The sequence below is a fragment of the Gopherus evgoodei genome, chromosome 6 (assembly GCF_007399415.2).
Source record: "Gopherus evgoodei ecotype Sinaloan lineage chromosome 6, rGopEvg1_v1.p, whole genome shotgun sequence".
Classification (NCBI taxonomy): Eukaryota; Metazoa; Chordata; order Testudines; family Testudinidae; genus Gopherus; species Gopherus evgoodei.
In genome coordinates, this window is record NC_044327.1 from 22,576,152 (window position 1) to 22,592,229 (window position 16,078).

At 37.4% G+C, this 16,078-nt stretch overlaps 1 protein-coding gene across 9 annotated transcripts in view; it reads left to right on the forward strand.

Moving 5' to 3' along the window:
- The window catches only part of ELAVL2 (ELAV like RNA binding protein 2), a 161,593-nt gene that overhangs the window by 59,759 nt on the left and 85,756 nt on the right, over positions 1 to 16,078 (forward strand). For 6 of the 9 annotated variants that reach the window (XM_030567670.1, XM_030567674.1, XM_030567678.1 and 3 more), the window contains exons 2-3: positions 13,187 to 13,277; positions 15,683 to 15,926. In XM_030567670.1, the coding sequence (XP_030423530.1) occupies positions 13,206 to 13,277; positions 15,683 to 15,926 (316 nt within the window). In that variant the 5' untranslated portion in view covers positions 13,187 to 13,205. The remainder of the gene's footprint in view (positions 1 to 13,186; positions 13,278 to 15,682; positions 15,927 to 16,078) is intronic. The other 3 variants (XM_030567675.1, XM_030567676.1, XM_030567677.1) reach the window with 2 other exon arrangements.

A 16,078-nucleotide genomic window follows, 5' to 3' on the forward strand; every position in this document is an offset into this window, starting at 1 on the left:
AAGCTGTAGAGAAAATGGGGAGTGGGACAGGGAGGTAACTTTCTCACTATGGAGTGAATAAGCAATAATATTTGCACAGTGTGGTTTGAGTAGGAAAAATCCTTGTACAGCCACAATATGGGAGAAATATGAATTTGTCTGAAGAGCTGGGAGAAAGGTATTTGGACAAAACTCAGCCTCTAAAGAAGGGATTTTACAGTGTTTATCTAGGATTTGTGGCTGCTTTTCATTGTTGAGCATAGCTAAGTACAATAGAGAAAGACAAAAGGGTTGGCTCTCTAAACGCATTCTGTGTTGGTCTAACTCTGTTCTTGATTGGAGCAATGTTGAGCGCTTTTGAAAATCATTCCATGATGTGTCTTATTGTGTAATACTTTGCTCTGGGTGCTGGGAGGGAAAACTCCTTTGACAATAGCTGTGATCAGTTTCTTTGAAGCAAGCAAGTGAATAACTCTAGAAAATGGGCTATTTTCACTTTCAGTGATAAACTTGTTTTAAGAATATTAATGAAACAGAGCAATAGAAACTGCAGTTTTTTGGTTACTTTTATTTAAAGAGTCTTTTGGGGTAATTGTATAGAATCTGATTAAAATGAATATCTATTATCTCTCAAGTAATCTTAATTCTTTGTCAGTTGACATTCTCAAATCACATCTTTATTGCCATTTCGGTCATGTTGCTTTACTCAGGTTGGATGCTGTTACTTTTTAAGGCTAGTTCTGCACAATTTTGGGGTCTGCTAGCGGCAGTAGGAGTTTAAGAAAATCCCTTTATTGTGGTGGCGTTGGCTATTTATTTTGGCAAGTGGGAGACACTTTACTTACACCCTGGTTTGCAGCCAGCACTGACATTCAGAACTGGCTTTGATTTGCTGATTTGCCAATTGGCCAAACACCCTATGTAAAATGGAAGCCCCATCGTGTTGGGGGCACTTTGGGTGAAAACTCAAACTTTAGCAATGTGGTTGCAGATAATAGTTGTATAAAGCCAGCTTTTTTTAAGTGAACTATTGGATGTTCAGCACTCTTCAAAATTAGGCCATTTATTTAAGCTCCAAAATATGGATTTAGAAGCATAACTTCAGGCACCTATTTTTTGAAAATCTCTGGTCTAGAGCTGATTGATAGTGTCTGTCTGTCTATATTGTGCTATTCTCTGGCAGTGCAACAAGGAGAAAGTGGAGGGTTATATTTTATATTCCTGCCCTTTTCTTCTGAACTAACTGCAACAACTCAGTGCTGGGTTTTTTTATTGTGGGCAGTTCAGTGAAATACATGCTCAATATGAAGCAGAGGTTAAATAAAGCACAGGAATTAGGATGTGTGAAGAGAACAATACTGAAAATATTAGGGCACCAAATAAAATCAGTGAAATACTATTAACTTTTGGTCCCTTATCTCAAAGGCGTATGAGTGTTTAGGAATAGGCAAAGGTAGTGGCATTTTAAAGCTGGAAAAGATCTGAACTCTTTGCTTTAAGAGGAGACTAATAAGGGGGAACATAGGGCTGTACAACGTAATAAATGGCATGGTGAAGATGTGTCAGGACAATACCAGTAAAAGCACACTTCTTATAATACAAGAACAAGGGACATCAGCTATATAGTTAAGACAGAAAATTTAAAACTGACACAAAAACTGACAAATAATTTTCTAATCAACCTGTGGAACTCGTTGCCATAAGATCATTTTAGGTTGCGTTTAGCAGGATTTTTAACAGGACTAGATGTGGATAACTGAGTGATTGTTCAGTGACAACAAATAGGAAAAAAACAAACCAACCTAAGGGCTTCTGGGCATTAGGAAGTATCTGAACTTCCTATCATAATTGTCCATTTGTGGAGTTTCTTGCCAGAGCCTGGTGCTTCAGAGGAAGAGGAATTGAATTCTGAATTAAGAGGCTGGCCTATCTAGACAGTATCCTAATATAGTTGTCATTTTCCTCCTGTTACTTGATCTTGAACAAGGTCTTCGAAGAAGAGAGCAGAAGCTACATGAGCCTATCAACCAAGCTGCAGCTCTCCTATTCCATAAATGAAGGACAAGGTAGAGAATGCTGATTAAGTGTCTTCATTGTAGAGGGCATACCTCTGCCCCAGTTGGGGACTGAAAATGCTGCAGCTCAGGTTACAACCTTTTATGACATCCTTTATTCCAAAGATCTTGCAGAGCCTTCTACCAATGAGAGAGATACAAATTTTAATATCTGAAATGTATAAAGCAAGCTGGAAAGCTGCATGGAGGGGAGAATTTTGAATCTGTCATACATCAAAAAAAGTAAAGGGCAAAAGCAATGCTCTTTTCTTTGTTTCGCCTTTTAGTAGCAGAATGTCTAAGGGAAAAGAGATCAGTATTTCTCTTTCTAAATTAAGAATTGACTGCTGATTCTTGTACTGCTTGAGAAGAAGCACAGTTTCTAATCTTCCCTGTTGTACATTTTTCCCCTCCATCTGTGGCAACAGTTTAGCTTTAAAGCCTCTTGGAGGGAGGAGGCTTTCAGAAGTACAGTAAAACCTCAGAGTTATGAACTCACAGGTCAACCACACACCTCATTTGGAACCCAAAATACACAGGCAGCAGCAGAGATGAGGGGGTTGGTGGTGAAGCAAGTACTGTTAAATGTACACTATTAAAGAGATTTTTTTTATATTAACTTTCCAAGGTGAGGGAACTGTTTGTGCTTCATTTAAATTAAGATGGTTAAAAGCAGCATTTTTCTTCTGCATAGTAAAGTTTCAAAGCTATATTAAGGCAATGTTCAGTTGTAAACTTCTGAAAGAACCATAACTTTTTGTTCAGAGTTATGAACAGCCTCCATTCTTGATGTGTTTGTAACTCAGTCTGCTGTATAGTAGGTCCAAAAATGTCATGGATATTTACTGTGACATTCCCCAAAATATAGCTTTTTGCAGAATTTCAGAACTTGAAATTTTTTAGTCACTTTTTTGATAGTCAAACTGGAAGATGTACTCATTTTATTCACTGTTTTTCCTTGTGTATCTTCTTCTCTGGTGGTACTTTGTAATTTCTCAAATAATTCACATTTAAACATTTATACTGTGTGTAGTTTGCCTTCATGTATATGTATGGCTTACCATCAAACCATATTTTGTGAAATGTGTATTTGAGCTATCTCCTACAGAATCATGCCTAAGGATTCATTCAAACCCAGGTCTTGTCTTTATCCTTTCATGTGCAGGTGCACCCAAAAATTTATCGTGGGCATAACTTTCTTGGGAAAATAGTCTGTATCCTCCTTTTATTTAAGAGTGGTGTTTACAACGGTGCATTTGTTGCTTTATAATGTATGAATGCAGAGTAACTTAAGTCTGAGTGTCTCCAGAAATCTTTTTTTTAATATAATAAAAATCTAAAATTGACTTTCTAATGGCTTCCTGAAAAGGATATAGGCTTAGGAGTTAAAATAGTAGACTTAACATTGTCTTGATACCATAGGGAATAAATTGGTATAAGTCAAATGATAGGTCTCCGTCTATCATGTCGGGGATTCTCTGGCTATATTCTACATTTTTGCTTGCTTACTTTTAGGGATACTTTCTATAGCATCATAGTAACTTCCAAAAACAGTATTTTTAGAGTCCTCCGAAGAGGCCTTTTTCAGTAATACATTATTATATGCCCATATCTAGAATGTAATCTTTTTAACATCTGTATCCTAAAGATAGTAAATTGGTGCACATTTTTAAAAAACACTTTGGTCAAGAGACTGTTTAATCTCCTGCTTGATGTCAAATGACTTGGTATCCAGGCTGTTCCTTTCAGATCTGTCCACGGTCTTCAGCATCATTAATCCTGAGGCTGAACCATGTCTGCAGATCCTACTAAGAGTTGACAAGGCAACTCTTAGCTGGTTAAACTCCTTTCTGTCTGAAGATCCGTTCTGCTGAGGGCACTCATAGGCATTCCAATTTGTTAAGCAAGAGTGAAGACCCTTCATAAGCATTGTGAAGGCGTTCGTAAGGGAAGTGGACAGCCTAACGGGGTTTAGGGCATGGTTGAGGGGCTAGATGTAAATCTTCTCAGACAAGACTGTGTGCTTATCTTGTGGGGTTAACAATTTGAAGAAATAACAATTTTATCTGAATCCCAGAAAAATGAAATCTCTTATTTCTAAGTCTCGTAACCAGGAGGGCTGCTTCTTGACTCCCATCTTCCTCACTTTCTTCTGTGTGCTGGCTGAAAAACATTTTAGCTGCCTGTGCTAATCTCTTCCCTGTATAAAGGTGAAGAGGCTGCTGGCAAGGTGATACTAGTGAGGGCTGCTTGGCTTAGGAACTTGCTTCCTCCTGGATAGTATTTGTAAAATCCAGACATTCTGGTCCTGCAATCAACCTGCTCTTAATTCAGTGAGAAGGCTGACAGATTTGAGTGATTATGTACTGTGTATAGTCACAGGAAATTGTCTTGGGACTAGAAATTAGTTATAGCAGGTTAAATCCTCCTTTTTCCAGGACTAGATTTGTATCTAGTATTTGCATTGTTTCAAAAGATTTTAAAGGACTTGTTGATTTAGTGCCTCATCCCGATTGGCTTGAACTTGGGTTTCATTAGCTTCCACTTTGATTTTCAACAAAGCTGACAGAATCTGGGTCAGTGAGTTATGTAGAATTTTTTTCATTCTCGTCAATTCCTGAGGGATTGTAGTTTACCTAGGTACAGTGCTTCTCATTTTCCCACTGGGAAAAGGCAAGCTTTTTTTCCACTCCACATTCTGACTTCTTCACCCTACAAGGGAGGAGACCCCTGTAACAAGATGAGGATGGGTAACTTGTCTGCATTGCTGACCCACTGAGCAAAGGTCTGTTTTGGAACTTTAATACTCAAGTCCCAGTAATAACAGGTATTCAGTTCTTCTTCCCTTCTAAAATTAAATTGGTTACAGTTGGAGTCTGTGACACCTGACACTCAGGACTCCTGTGAATTCTCTGCTTTCTTTCGGCCCTGTGTCACTTACTGGTACTTTTTTGCATATTGCTAGCTGTTCCAGCTGCTTCATTCTTTTTTTTTTTTTTTTTCTTTTTCCCAGAATCAGGGCTTCAAAAATTATTCCCCTGTGGCATGTAAGAAGTTTTACTGCATGAATACCGTTGCCTTCTGCAAAACCTAAACTTCTATTAACAAACTCAGTTTACAGTGCTTACATCTGCATGTTAAAGAATACTCTTGCAAAAGTGACTGCTTAAATATGAACAGTGTGTGTAGCCAGTAGGGTGCTGCCTTGATTTTGCAGACAACTCTTATGTATCTTCTGCTGCTCATAGCTTTTGCAAGCTCCAGGGGAGAACCAGAAATGCTTTGCTCAGTTTTCACTTCTATTACTAGGAACTTTGTGGCGGGGGAGGGGGAAGACCATGAAACTGACCAGGTTTGCAGCCATTTCACTCTAGCTTTTCCGGAAATGTCTGAGGAGCAGCTGAAACTGGCACTTGAGCTATTCACTGAGGGAGGTCCTGAAACCAGAGTCCTCTAACCCCCACTGTTCATACAAACAAGGAAGATGAGTTGATGCACAGAATTTGGGTAGTCTTTACCAAATAGATAGATGACCTGTAGTCTGTGGGATGGGGACTTAGATTTTGGCATAATTTGGCTTTGGCTAGCGATCGAAGTTCTATTTACCTTAATTATGACCTGGAAGAGTCTTCCGGAACCACCTGTATAGTGGATCAAATCCTGTATTTCCACATATAAAGTCACCAGTCTTCTCCCTAATAGCATTCACAGGACACTTTACAAGTACGGTGGCCACCTTGTTAGCTGAGGGGGAAATGGATTCGGTGGAAAAGACAGTGGTTCTTCCTTGCATGCATACATACCTCTTTTTACAAAGTATTATGTTTTGGTATATTGCAGTGTTGTAGCCGTGTTGGTCCCAGGATATCAGAGACATGAGGTGAGGTAGTATCTTCCACTGGACTGACTTCTCTTGGCGAGAGACAAGCTTTCAAGCTTACACGGAGCTCTTCTTCAGGTCGCAGAAGTTGGTCCAATAAAATATTACCTCACCCACCTTGTCTCTGTACGTATTTGGTGTCAGCCTGTGTAGATGGTGTCTTTTGACCTTCTGGAGCTGAGTGCTCTTGCTTTGCAGAGGCCTTTCCATACCAAATTGGGGAATAAGGGGGCACCCATGTTCAGAAGCCATTGTCTAGACTGAGACTGTTAGATGAGTAAGAACAGAAGACTTCGCTTACTCTGTAAAATTTTGCAATGATACACTAAGTAATCTAGAGTTATAAAGAGCAGAGTTCTTTACGGTCTGTTCATTTTCTCCCCCCACCCCAAATCATCCTTTTAAAATTCAAGGAAAAATCCATCTGAAGGAAGCCTGGTAACGATAATTTATTTGGGATAGAAAATAATGTTGGAAGCAAGTGACTGTTCATGTTGGTTAGAAAGTTCAAACAAGAGGTTCAGATTATCGAATGAATCATTGCAGAAAGCCAACTTCATTTGGAGGGAGGGGGGAATTTCACTTCCCTGCCCCTTAGCTTTGATCCCACAAACTTGCCTGCTTACGCAGCCTTGTAGTTTTTGTGCAAGAAAAATTACTATTCACATCAGTAGTTTTCCCTCCAATAAGGAAAAGTGTGCAACTTGAGTACTTGAGTTATTACTTGACTCTGAAGAATAGCCAAAGGCAAAAATTTTTCATGTCTCTTTCACCTGCCAAAGTTTTTAGAGAGAGTGTTTTATCCCATTCACATCACTTGTACTGGGTTTCAGTCTTTTTTGGCTTAAAGTTCATACCATGTCATTTGATCACATTTAATTTCCAGATGCTTTCTTGTTTTTGGGAATTGAGCAGTTCCAATAGCTGAGCCCACAAGTCTCCATGCAAATATGAAGAATTAGAGAAGATTAGTATTGATTATGTTTCTAGGTTACTTCAGTCTCCCTTCTTGAAGTTCAGTGTCTCTATTATACAGTCTCGTATGGTCTCATTTCTCTCCTCCATTGTGGGAATAGCCAACTTTGTCCTACTGTTACTTAGGACGAAGGGCTATTGAGCTGCAGAAATACGTATAGGAACGTTGTTGAGCAGTTTTTATCCTTGTATTTGCTCAGAAATAGACTGTTCAGAGAAACAATTTATTTTAGAAAAATTGATACCATAATATCCCAGAGTGAAGTTCAGGTTTATAGTAGGTTTGCTATCATCACCTATTAGTTCTGTTCCTTGGTCTTTCTGTGTTCATGGTTTCTGGATGGCATCTGGGTGATAACTTGATTTTATTATATCCAATCTGGGTTTCCTACCTTTGTGCTTTTGTTAGTATTTGAGGAATTCTTTATAGTGCTTTCTCTCCTTTTAACTTTGCTCTTGAGAAGTTAGAATATATCATTGATTCTCATGCACCAGGCTTTAGAAATGCCAGCTGCATTTGTCTTCCGATGCCAAGGATTCTTGCTCACTTCTAAAACTTATTACATGGATATATGGAAACATTTATTGGTATCCCTCTTCACTGTTCCCTGCAGATGCTTGCACTTGGGATTATAAATCCTTTTCTTCCTCCTTTCCTTTACTAATGTGGCCTTAACTATTTGGCATATTTCCTTGGTACTGATACATAGAACTGCAAACATAGAATCCAGTGTTAGTATTGTGCTACTTAGCACAATTCATCTTTTGAGTGTTCCATAGCACTTGTGGGTTCTTCCTAATTCTGTAGGTGGAGAACTCTCAAAATCTTGAATGTTTCTTTCCTTTATGATCCCTTTTGTGCAGGCTTCCTCTTTTTTTTTTCTCCAAGAACTTCCCTATGTTACCTTGCTGCTTTCTGTCTGGGCTAAAATCTTTAGCGCAAATAATCATTGCTTGCCCCCTATGATCAGCCTCTTCACCACATCCCAGATTACTCTGTGTAAATGTCAGACTTGTCCTTTGTTTTAAGGCTCGGAGTCACTCAGCTGCTGACCTAAGCACAATCCCTACCCTTCCACCTTTTACACTGGTAGTCTGCTGTCTCCATTTTCTTCTTAGCTCCCACCTGAAATGCTCTGTCTGTCTAGCCACCACCTTTAGCCCATTCATATCTTCTTAAAAACTCAATCTATGCAGCAAAACCTACAAATGAAGAAAAAACTTATTTTGTTTGCAACAAGCACATACTGAGCTGCAGCATTTTTTAATCTTTTTTCCTCCCCTCGTGCCCCCCTTGTTTGTGATTGATTTTTTTTTTAAGGAACCCAAATACTTTGTAGTTTTTTGTTTAGTGAGGTGTTCAGCACGTGGGTGATAATAAAAGTAACAAATGCTTACCTCTCTTCTACAGGCTATTATACACAGATTGTAAAACTTCCCCGTTGTATAGCTGGGGCTGTGTGCAGGGAATAAGGACATTCTACCTTGGGCCCTGATGAGACAACCATAAAGATCCTGGACATGAGGCACTTAGCCCAGTAAAACTTACAAGAGCTGTCAGCTATATTACTCTGCCTCACTAGAATTGGAGGGTGCCAAAACCGTAGGCTGCTGCTCAGCTATGAGTTTGATACTCTCCCTTATTTAAGTTCCTAGCAAACCTCCCATTAAGCATGGTTGATACTAGGGCTACCTACCTTTATATTGCTGTAGTTGTCATACTCTGCCATCCACATACTTGATTAGAGGTGAGAGAGGTAATTCTGTCTGCTTAGCACAAACGAGTCACTTCCTCCCAGGTAGGTTTGCTGGTGCATGGAGAATGATTGATTGATTGATTGATTGATTTGGGCCATGCCTATCTTGGGAGGGCCTTCCTCTTTAAGGAATTGCGTCCCTCCCCCCGCCCCTTCTTGGTCTTTCCTTCACTACCAACCCTTGTTTCCATGACTTGAGAGTCAAGGTTTTTGGTTCTGAGAGGACCTTGCCATGTTCATATATGCCTGTATCCACGAAATATGTTTTTAAGGACCCTTCCCATAGTATTCTTTGCATAGGCTGAATTCCTATCCGGTTTCTCTAACTGATTTCATAGACTTGCACAAACAAATGCTGTGCATCTGCAGCATCACAGAGGACCCAGGATTTAGAAAACCATTAAATATTTTTTCAATTATCTGTGCTTTGAAGGATTAGAATTACCAGTATTTTTGTCTTTTGCTATGTCTTCATTTGAGTATTGATGTGAAGGGCTCCTTTTTAACAATATCCTGGAAGACTGATTTACGAAGGAAGAGCACAAGACGAAATTGTACTTTTTTAACAAACATATGTTAACTTGACAAAAATCTAGTGCTAGGCACTTTGCTCTACTTTGCAAGTAAAATGGCTTTAAAAAAAAAAAAAGCCTTAGGAAAGGGCATGCCAGCAGATCTTGTGCCCATGCTAGTAAACTTTCACAGCCATATTTTGCCTTTAGACTACCACCAGAGTTGGCAATGGTTGTAGTCTAAAATGAGTCCGAAGGAAAAATATGATGTCCATCTGGGCTTAAACTGTAGTAAGGACCAAGTATTTATTTTTTAATTTAAATTTCTTTATTTTATTTAATCTACATTGAAAAAGCCCCATACTTAAGGTCTGGTCACTGTGCCAATTGCTTAATATTGCCAAAACAAAATGGAGTGCAGTCATGTCCACTCTTCTCCTGTGCAGTATAACTTTAGCCAGATGGGGATATTTACACTAGTTTATGCCTCCATTCCCTCCTACCTCTCTTCAAAGGCCAGATGGAACAAATGGGCCCTGAAGGTCAAGAAATCTGGGTTATTTAAGACCCAGAGTGGGTTGGCTTTCAGATCTTCTGGGTGAGATTACTAATGGTGGTTGAATTTCCTATCAGTCCTGTGGACTGATATCTTTGCCATCTCTTCCGGTTGCGTGTCTCATTCTACTGACATCAGTTTGATTTGAGTTTCAGCCAAGTCCTCTGTTTTTTGAAGGATATCAAGTGTTCGGTTTTTTAAAATGGAACTGCTTACAAAGTGGAGTCAGTCAAATTAAAGTACAGTAATTCACCAGTTTTAATTGATATAAATCTGAGCAGGAAATCTTGATTTAAAAATTTTGATTTTAATCTTTTGCATTTTGTATTTTTTATTTTCTGTAAAGAGGTGAGGTTGTACCAGCCTTTTGAGAATAATTTGGTACTATTTTGCAAATCGGGATGACACACTATATCTATATATACTTGTTTAAACAGTTATAGCTAATCATTCATATTCTTAATTCTTACATTATCCTTATGTTTTAAAAAATAGGGATGCATTTCTTATTTTTTGTTAGTGTCAAGCTATAGTTGAATGGAAATTGGAATTCAATTAAAAATGAACACAAACACTTCAAAATTGTTTTAGTTAAATAGAACTACCTTAAATGTGCTGGATACATTCAAAAACTTATCAAAATATGTTTGCATTTTAAAACAGATTTCTTTTAATACAAGTGAATTGTACCGATTCATTCTGGTCATTGTGTCCTTCTGGACTTTAGCTCTGACAGGTTGAAATCTATTAGTTCTATTTTTTCATAAATCGGAAGAGAAACTTTTCTGCTTTGTCAACTTTCAGTTTCTGTCTCGGCTGTGAATGAACCAATTGAATTGAATGAGCTGAATAAACGGAAATGAATAAAATATTCTCTCTGCACCTGCAAAAGTTACTGTCAAAAGTTGGGTTAGCACTTCAACAAACTCTGGTTCCTGGAACCGTACTTAGCTAGTGACTTTGGCCAGTCTTGTGATCTGACATTTGTCTTTAAACCATTGCCAATAAATTGAATTGCATGAATATTCTATATTAATTTAACTTAAATGAATTAAATAGGTTACAGTAAAATTGTACTTTTAGCATAGGTCATCATAATTTCACGTTTAATTTAAGAGGTTCATTTTTTTAAGTATTTAAAATAAATCTGATTTAAAAAAAAAAATTAACCACCCTGCCTGATTATGAATAACTTGAGACCCAGACAGTGTTTGTCCCTTTTTCTTGTTTTCTTTGCATCTGCTGCATAGTCTGTATCACTGGTTTCCCCTGATCAAGTTAGTTTCTGCTGTTTTCTGTGGATCTCTTACACAGCAATAGAAGATGATAGAAAACCAAAGACCTTTCCCAAGGGGAATCTGGGGCTGGGATAAAACTTGAAAGAAATGTTATTAAAGAAATGGTCAACTTAAAGTGTAGTTGGCTTCACAATGGGTGTTAATTAGAAACGTTATGTTGATATGGAAGAGCGGAGAGGAAATCATTAGTCGATAAAATGTAACTGAAAGCCATTTCTCTAACCAGAACTTTTAACATATTTTTAAAAATACATTAAAGTTGGTGGCTTTGCAAAGGCTGATTTTGACTTATACTTCCAGGAAACTTGATATTTGGAGCAGTCTGTATAACGGGGTTGGTGGTAATGAGTGAAATTGTAAAACAAGTGGCAGAGCAAAATCTGTCTTTGAGAAATTGTCTTGGTAATTCAATTATTGGCTAGCATAAAGGATTGTCCAATGATAGTCATGTGAGAAGCTTATGAAATGCATCTCTACCACCAAAGAAAGCAAGTGTTAAGAAAACTAGTATTCTGAAGAGGGATCACTCAAAATGCGTAAGTTTTTCCTATGGTCAAAGTGAAACACTTTGCATGTGAAGTCATCTTCAGAAGTGATGAGATCCTAGTTTCCTACTTCTATGACACAACTGTGTCAACTTAGTGAGTTTTTTTGGAACTGCAGTGCATTAGAATACAAGTTGTTGTAAATCAGGGTGATATGACACACTATATCCTCCAAGACTACTTGATCAGGTTTGTCTGGACCAAATGGAGCATGTATGCTTAAAACAACTGAGCTTTTCTTGTGTAGGTGACTATTCTTTTAACTTGCTCTTCAGTCTGCAAATGGGTCATTGTAGGGTAGGATTTACAGCATGGTAGATTATGTAGTATCCTCTTTGTCTCTAGTCTTATCTTAAGCCAATGTCTCAAATTGTCTCTTCAAAGATTTATTAAGCTTGTAATTGATTTGAAGATACAAGTATTGCTTTTAAATTAGAACACTAAATATTTACTACTGGTACAACTCTGAGTATAAGCTTTAACTTTTCACGCAAACTAGTTTTAAGTTTTATAACTGAAATAAAGGAAAATCAGAATTGCTGTATCATGGGTTACTTAAAATTAAGTAGCCTTGTGTTCTAAATTCAGTGCAGAAAACAACCTTCCAAAAGCTGAATTGCTTATGGCTGTGGCTGAGGTAACCAATCTTTGGATTTATCTAAGATAAGACACATGAATAGAGTAAAGAAGTTGGGCTGGGCTAGACTAGCACAGCCAAAATTGTGTCAAAAAAGCCACAGTCTCCTGCTTTGTTTTAATGCCAAGATTGTGGCTGTATTTAATATCTGGGCAAGTTGTAATACATTGTAAATGGCCATTACCTATGTCGGTGGCTTCCTAGCATTGCTAATTTCAAATCATGCTGGGTTTTGCAGTTTGCATATTAAAAATATTCAGTTGGTTTGCTTGGTGACAATAATACCCTTTATTCAAGCATTACCTTGAACATTCATATTTATTGGTCCAATTATTCCAGTTAAAAAAAGGTGAACTGACTCTTCTGCTTTTTTATCTATGTACAGTATACTACCTGGTTTAATAGGGCTATTGTAAGTAAATCCATGCTGATCTCAAACAGCAAAGCTTCTGTATATAATTTAACTCACTTTTTTTAATGTGAAGTTCCAGGGTTAAGAATAGACTGGATTCTAGCAGAGCACGATTTTGTCTTGTGTTGTGACTTCATGGGTGGGATGGATGTGTAATGGAGTTTTTTTTTTTTTTAAATGGTACGTGCGTGACCACCTTGCATTCTAATTGAAACTAGATTCATTTGTTTCTCTCCTTGTCCCTTCCTTGTTACAGGATTAAAAAAAAAATTCATGTTGTGATGTGGTTCCTTTTAGACATGGTGTGGTTTTTTAAGGTAGTTTCCAGGCTAGGTGCAGAGGTAACTAGTTTGTACTACCTTAAAATTAGGCTGTTTTTAAAAAACAAACACAATTCATGTAAGAAAAACATGTTTTAACCAAGTTTGGAAAGATTAGATTGGAATTGCCTCAAATTCAATTAAACCACACTGCATGGACGTGCTTGGAATATAAATACAATTACTGTAAATTTGTACAAACTGATTTGTTGCATTATCTTGCTAATCTAACATACGGTACTTTTTGTGTCCATATTGCAGACGGCAACTCCAAACTAACATGGCAGTCAGACTGTGTGATGTGGCTTCTCTGCTTAGAAGTGGTTCGTGGGCAGCAGAGCCTTGGACTGGGGTCTGTGGGATTTTTCTTAAATTCTGTAGGCTACTTTTTAACATGTTAAAATAGTGCTGAGGCCATACCAAACCCTTAAATTTCTACTATATGCTTTCATGTTTAAACACAGTTTGTATCTCTATTTGTCAGGGTCCAGAACAGTGTATTATGATAACTTTTTTTTTTAACATGGTGATCTGTAGAAATTTAAACTGCACTGATTTTCTTTCTATTTAGAAATAGCTTTTCGTACTAATTTAAAATATCCAAGGGATAACTGAAGAATATAATTGTAATAAAACTGTTTTGGTATGGTCTGAATACTAAATTACAGTAATCTTTTTAAAACCTGTACACTGTATTTTTTTGGTTACTAATTTTTTAAAGTTATTTACAATTCCTACTCTAAAAGTTTTGTGTTAAAATTGTAAATTACCTTAAACTATTTTTTCTGGCTGAAAAAATACTTACTCAGTAACTGCTCAAAGACTTGCTTGATATTCTGTGAACAGTTGTTGAACCTATCAATGGAATATGCGTTATTTGTAAAATATAACATATTAGTATCACTTGATTCAGAGCAGATGGTCCTATAACTGAGAAATATTATAATTTCAGTGTACCCAGGCTACTGCAGCTGTTCACTTGAATGTTGGCTTAGGATCTCATTCTTGCCTCCTGAACATAAAAATAAAATGTGCAATTAAGTGAGGATTGTTTGTTTGTCCTTGCTAATTTTGATCAATGAACACTTCAAAATTTAAACGCAAACCCAGTGAGCTTCAGTCAGAATGCAGCATTTGTGGCTTACCCGACTCCACCAGATAGACTAAGATCTAAATAGTAATTTTGTCTTAATTGGCCTCAGCTACTTTCTTGTCTTTTGACGCAGGCTTGTTTTAATACAATGCCAGGACCAGGATAATCTACAGGAGTTTGTCAGGAGGGATGAAAATGTTGCTGTTTTAGTGGGAGCTCAGTTCAGCAAAACTGGATCCATTTTTTTTAAATGGAAAGAAATGTTTATTACTGCTTTCTATTTTGCACCAAATGCAACCTCTTGGGCAACACTGTATTTCTACAGGAGTTGTCCTACTTGTAACGTATTTTTTTTAAAAAAGCACCAGAGCCTACAACTGTTTCATGGGGCTTTAAATCTCTGACTTTGAAGACACTTTCACTCACTTAAAATCAAATTTCCAGGCTTTGAAAACCAGTTGACTTCATAAGATAATTTGGCTACTTAAGCTATGGATTTAATAAATAAGGTTTTTGTGTGAGATGTGTCCTCTTTGAAACCAGCGTAAAGTTAGATTTCAGCACTAATTATCTTTCTGAAAGTGTTCTGTAATTTGTGCTTAGGGTTGTCTTTTTAATGTTGGAACCTATATTTTATTAGAATAAACCTGACCAACTTTTACATTGTATTTAGAATTGGAAACTGTCCTGTGTAGCTAGTTCTGTAAATGGATAGAACAGTTAAGTCTTAGATAGATACAGTGGCTGCATTAAAAAGTTGTCTCGCCAATAGTTACCATGCAGTGGATATCTGATGTCCCACTTAGTTGGAATAGATCTCTGGCATCATCTAGGCAAGCGTTGACTCTTTAATGACCTCTTCTGCGTCTGTGAGTTGTCTGTACAGTTGTTTGAGGTGAAATAAGTCTGTACTATAATCACTCATTTATGAGTAAAATAAGTACAGTAAGTACTAAGCCATGTATTTTGATTTTTGGGTTAGTGGAGCTGAGAGGTAGGGAGAAGGGGGATTGTAGGTATCAGCCTATTGGAATGGTGAGTGCTATTTAAAAGCTATTACTGACCAACAGAAGTGCAGAAGAAGATGGCCTTAGATCATCAAGGAAGAAGAGTTCCAGTTTCCATCCCAACATTTCCATTGTCTCTCTAAACATCTTTAAATCAGGGATTATGAATTGTATGTTCTTCGAATGTTCATCAGAAGTAGTCTTAAAATATTGTTAAACTTGTTTTCAGTACTGGAAAAGTAACCAAAAGAGTACATGCTGTTTTTTTAAAAGTGCATCCCGTACTATTTTGGTGCTCAGTTGTAAACTGTTAACAATGTTAGTGCTTAGTAACTGGTTAAAATGTGTTGATATAATTTCCTGTACTTGGAAGGCTGATTGCTTCTATGTGTAGCAGAATTAAGTTTTTCTGTTGTTAATTTCTTTGACAACACTTTCTAGAAGCACCCTTAATAAATATCTTAGCAACAACCTTATTTGCCTTTAAATTTCTAAACATCTTACTGCATAACAATTAAATATTCCTTTTTGTCGAGGCATTATTGGAAGCCTGGAAATAATCTCTTGTGCATAGTGACAAGTCTTTAAATTCTTGGCTGGAATCTCTAATAGATTGTGAAATATGAATTCTGACTCTTCTTACTTTCTCTGTTTTAGCAGGTAATTGCTGCCATGGAAACACAACTGTCTAATGGACCAACTTGCAATAACACAGCCAATGGTCCAACCACCATAAACAACAACTGTTCATCGCCAGTTGACTCTGGGAACACAGAGGACAGCAAGACCAATTTAATAGTCAACTACCTTCCTCAAAACATGACACAAGAAGAGCTGAAGAGTCTGTTTGGAAGCATTGGGGAGATAGAGTCCTGCAAGCTTGTAAGAGACAAAATAACAGGTATGTTGGAACTATAATTCTGCATATGCGCATACACGCAATATGCTCTTTAAACTGGCATTTTGCATAACCTCCAGCCTTTGTGAATTATGGGATTCAGATGAAGAAGCAGACTATATATTGCTAGGTTGAAGATATTAGCTGTGCTGTAT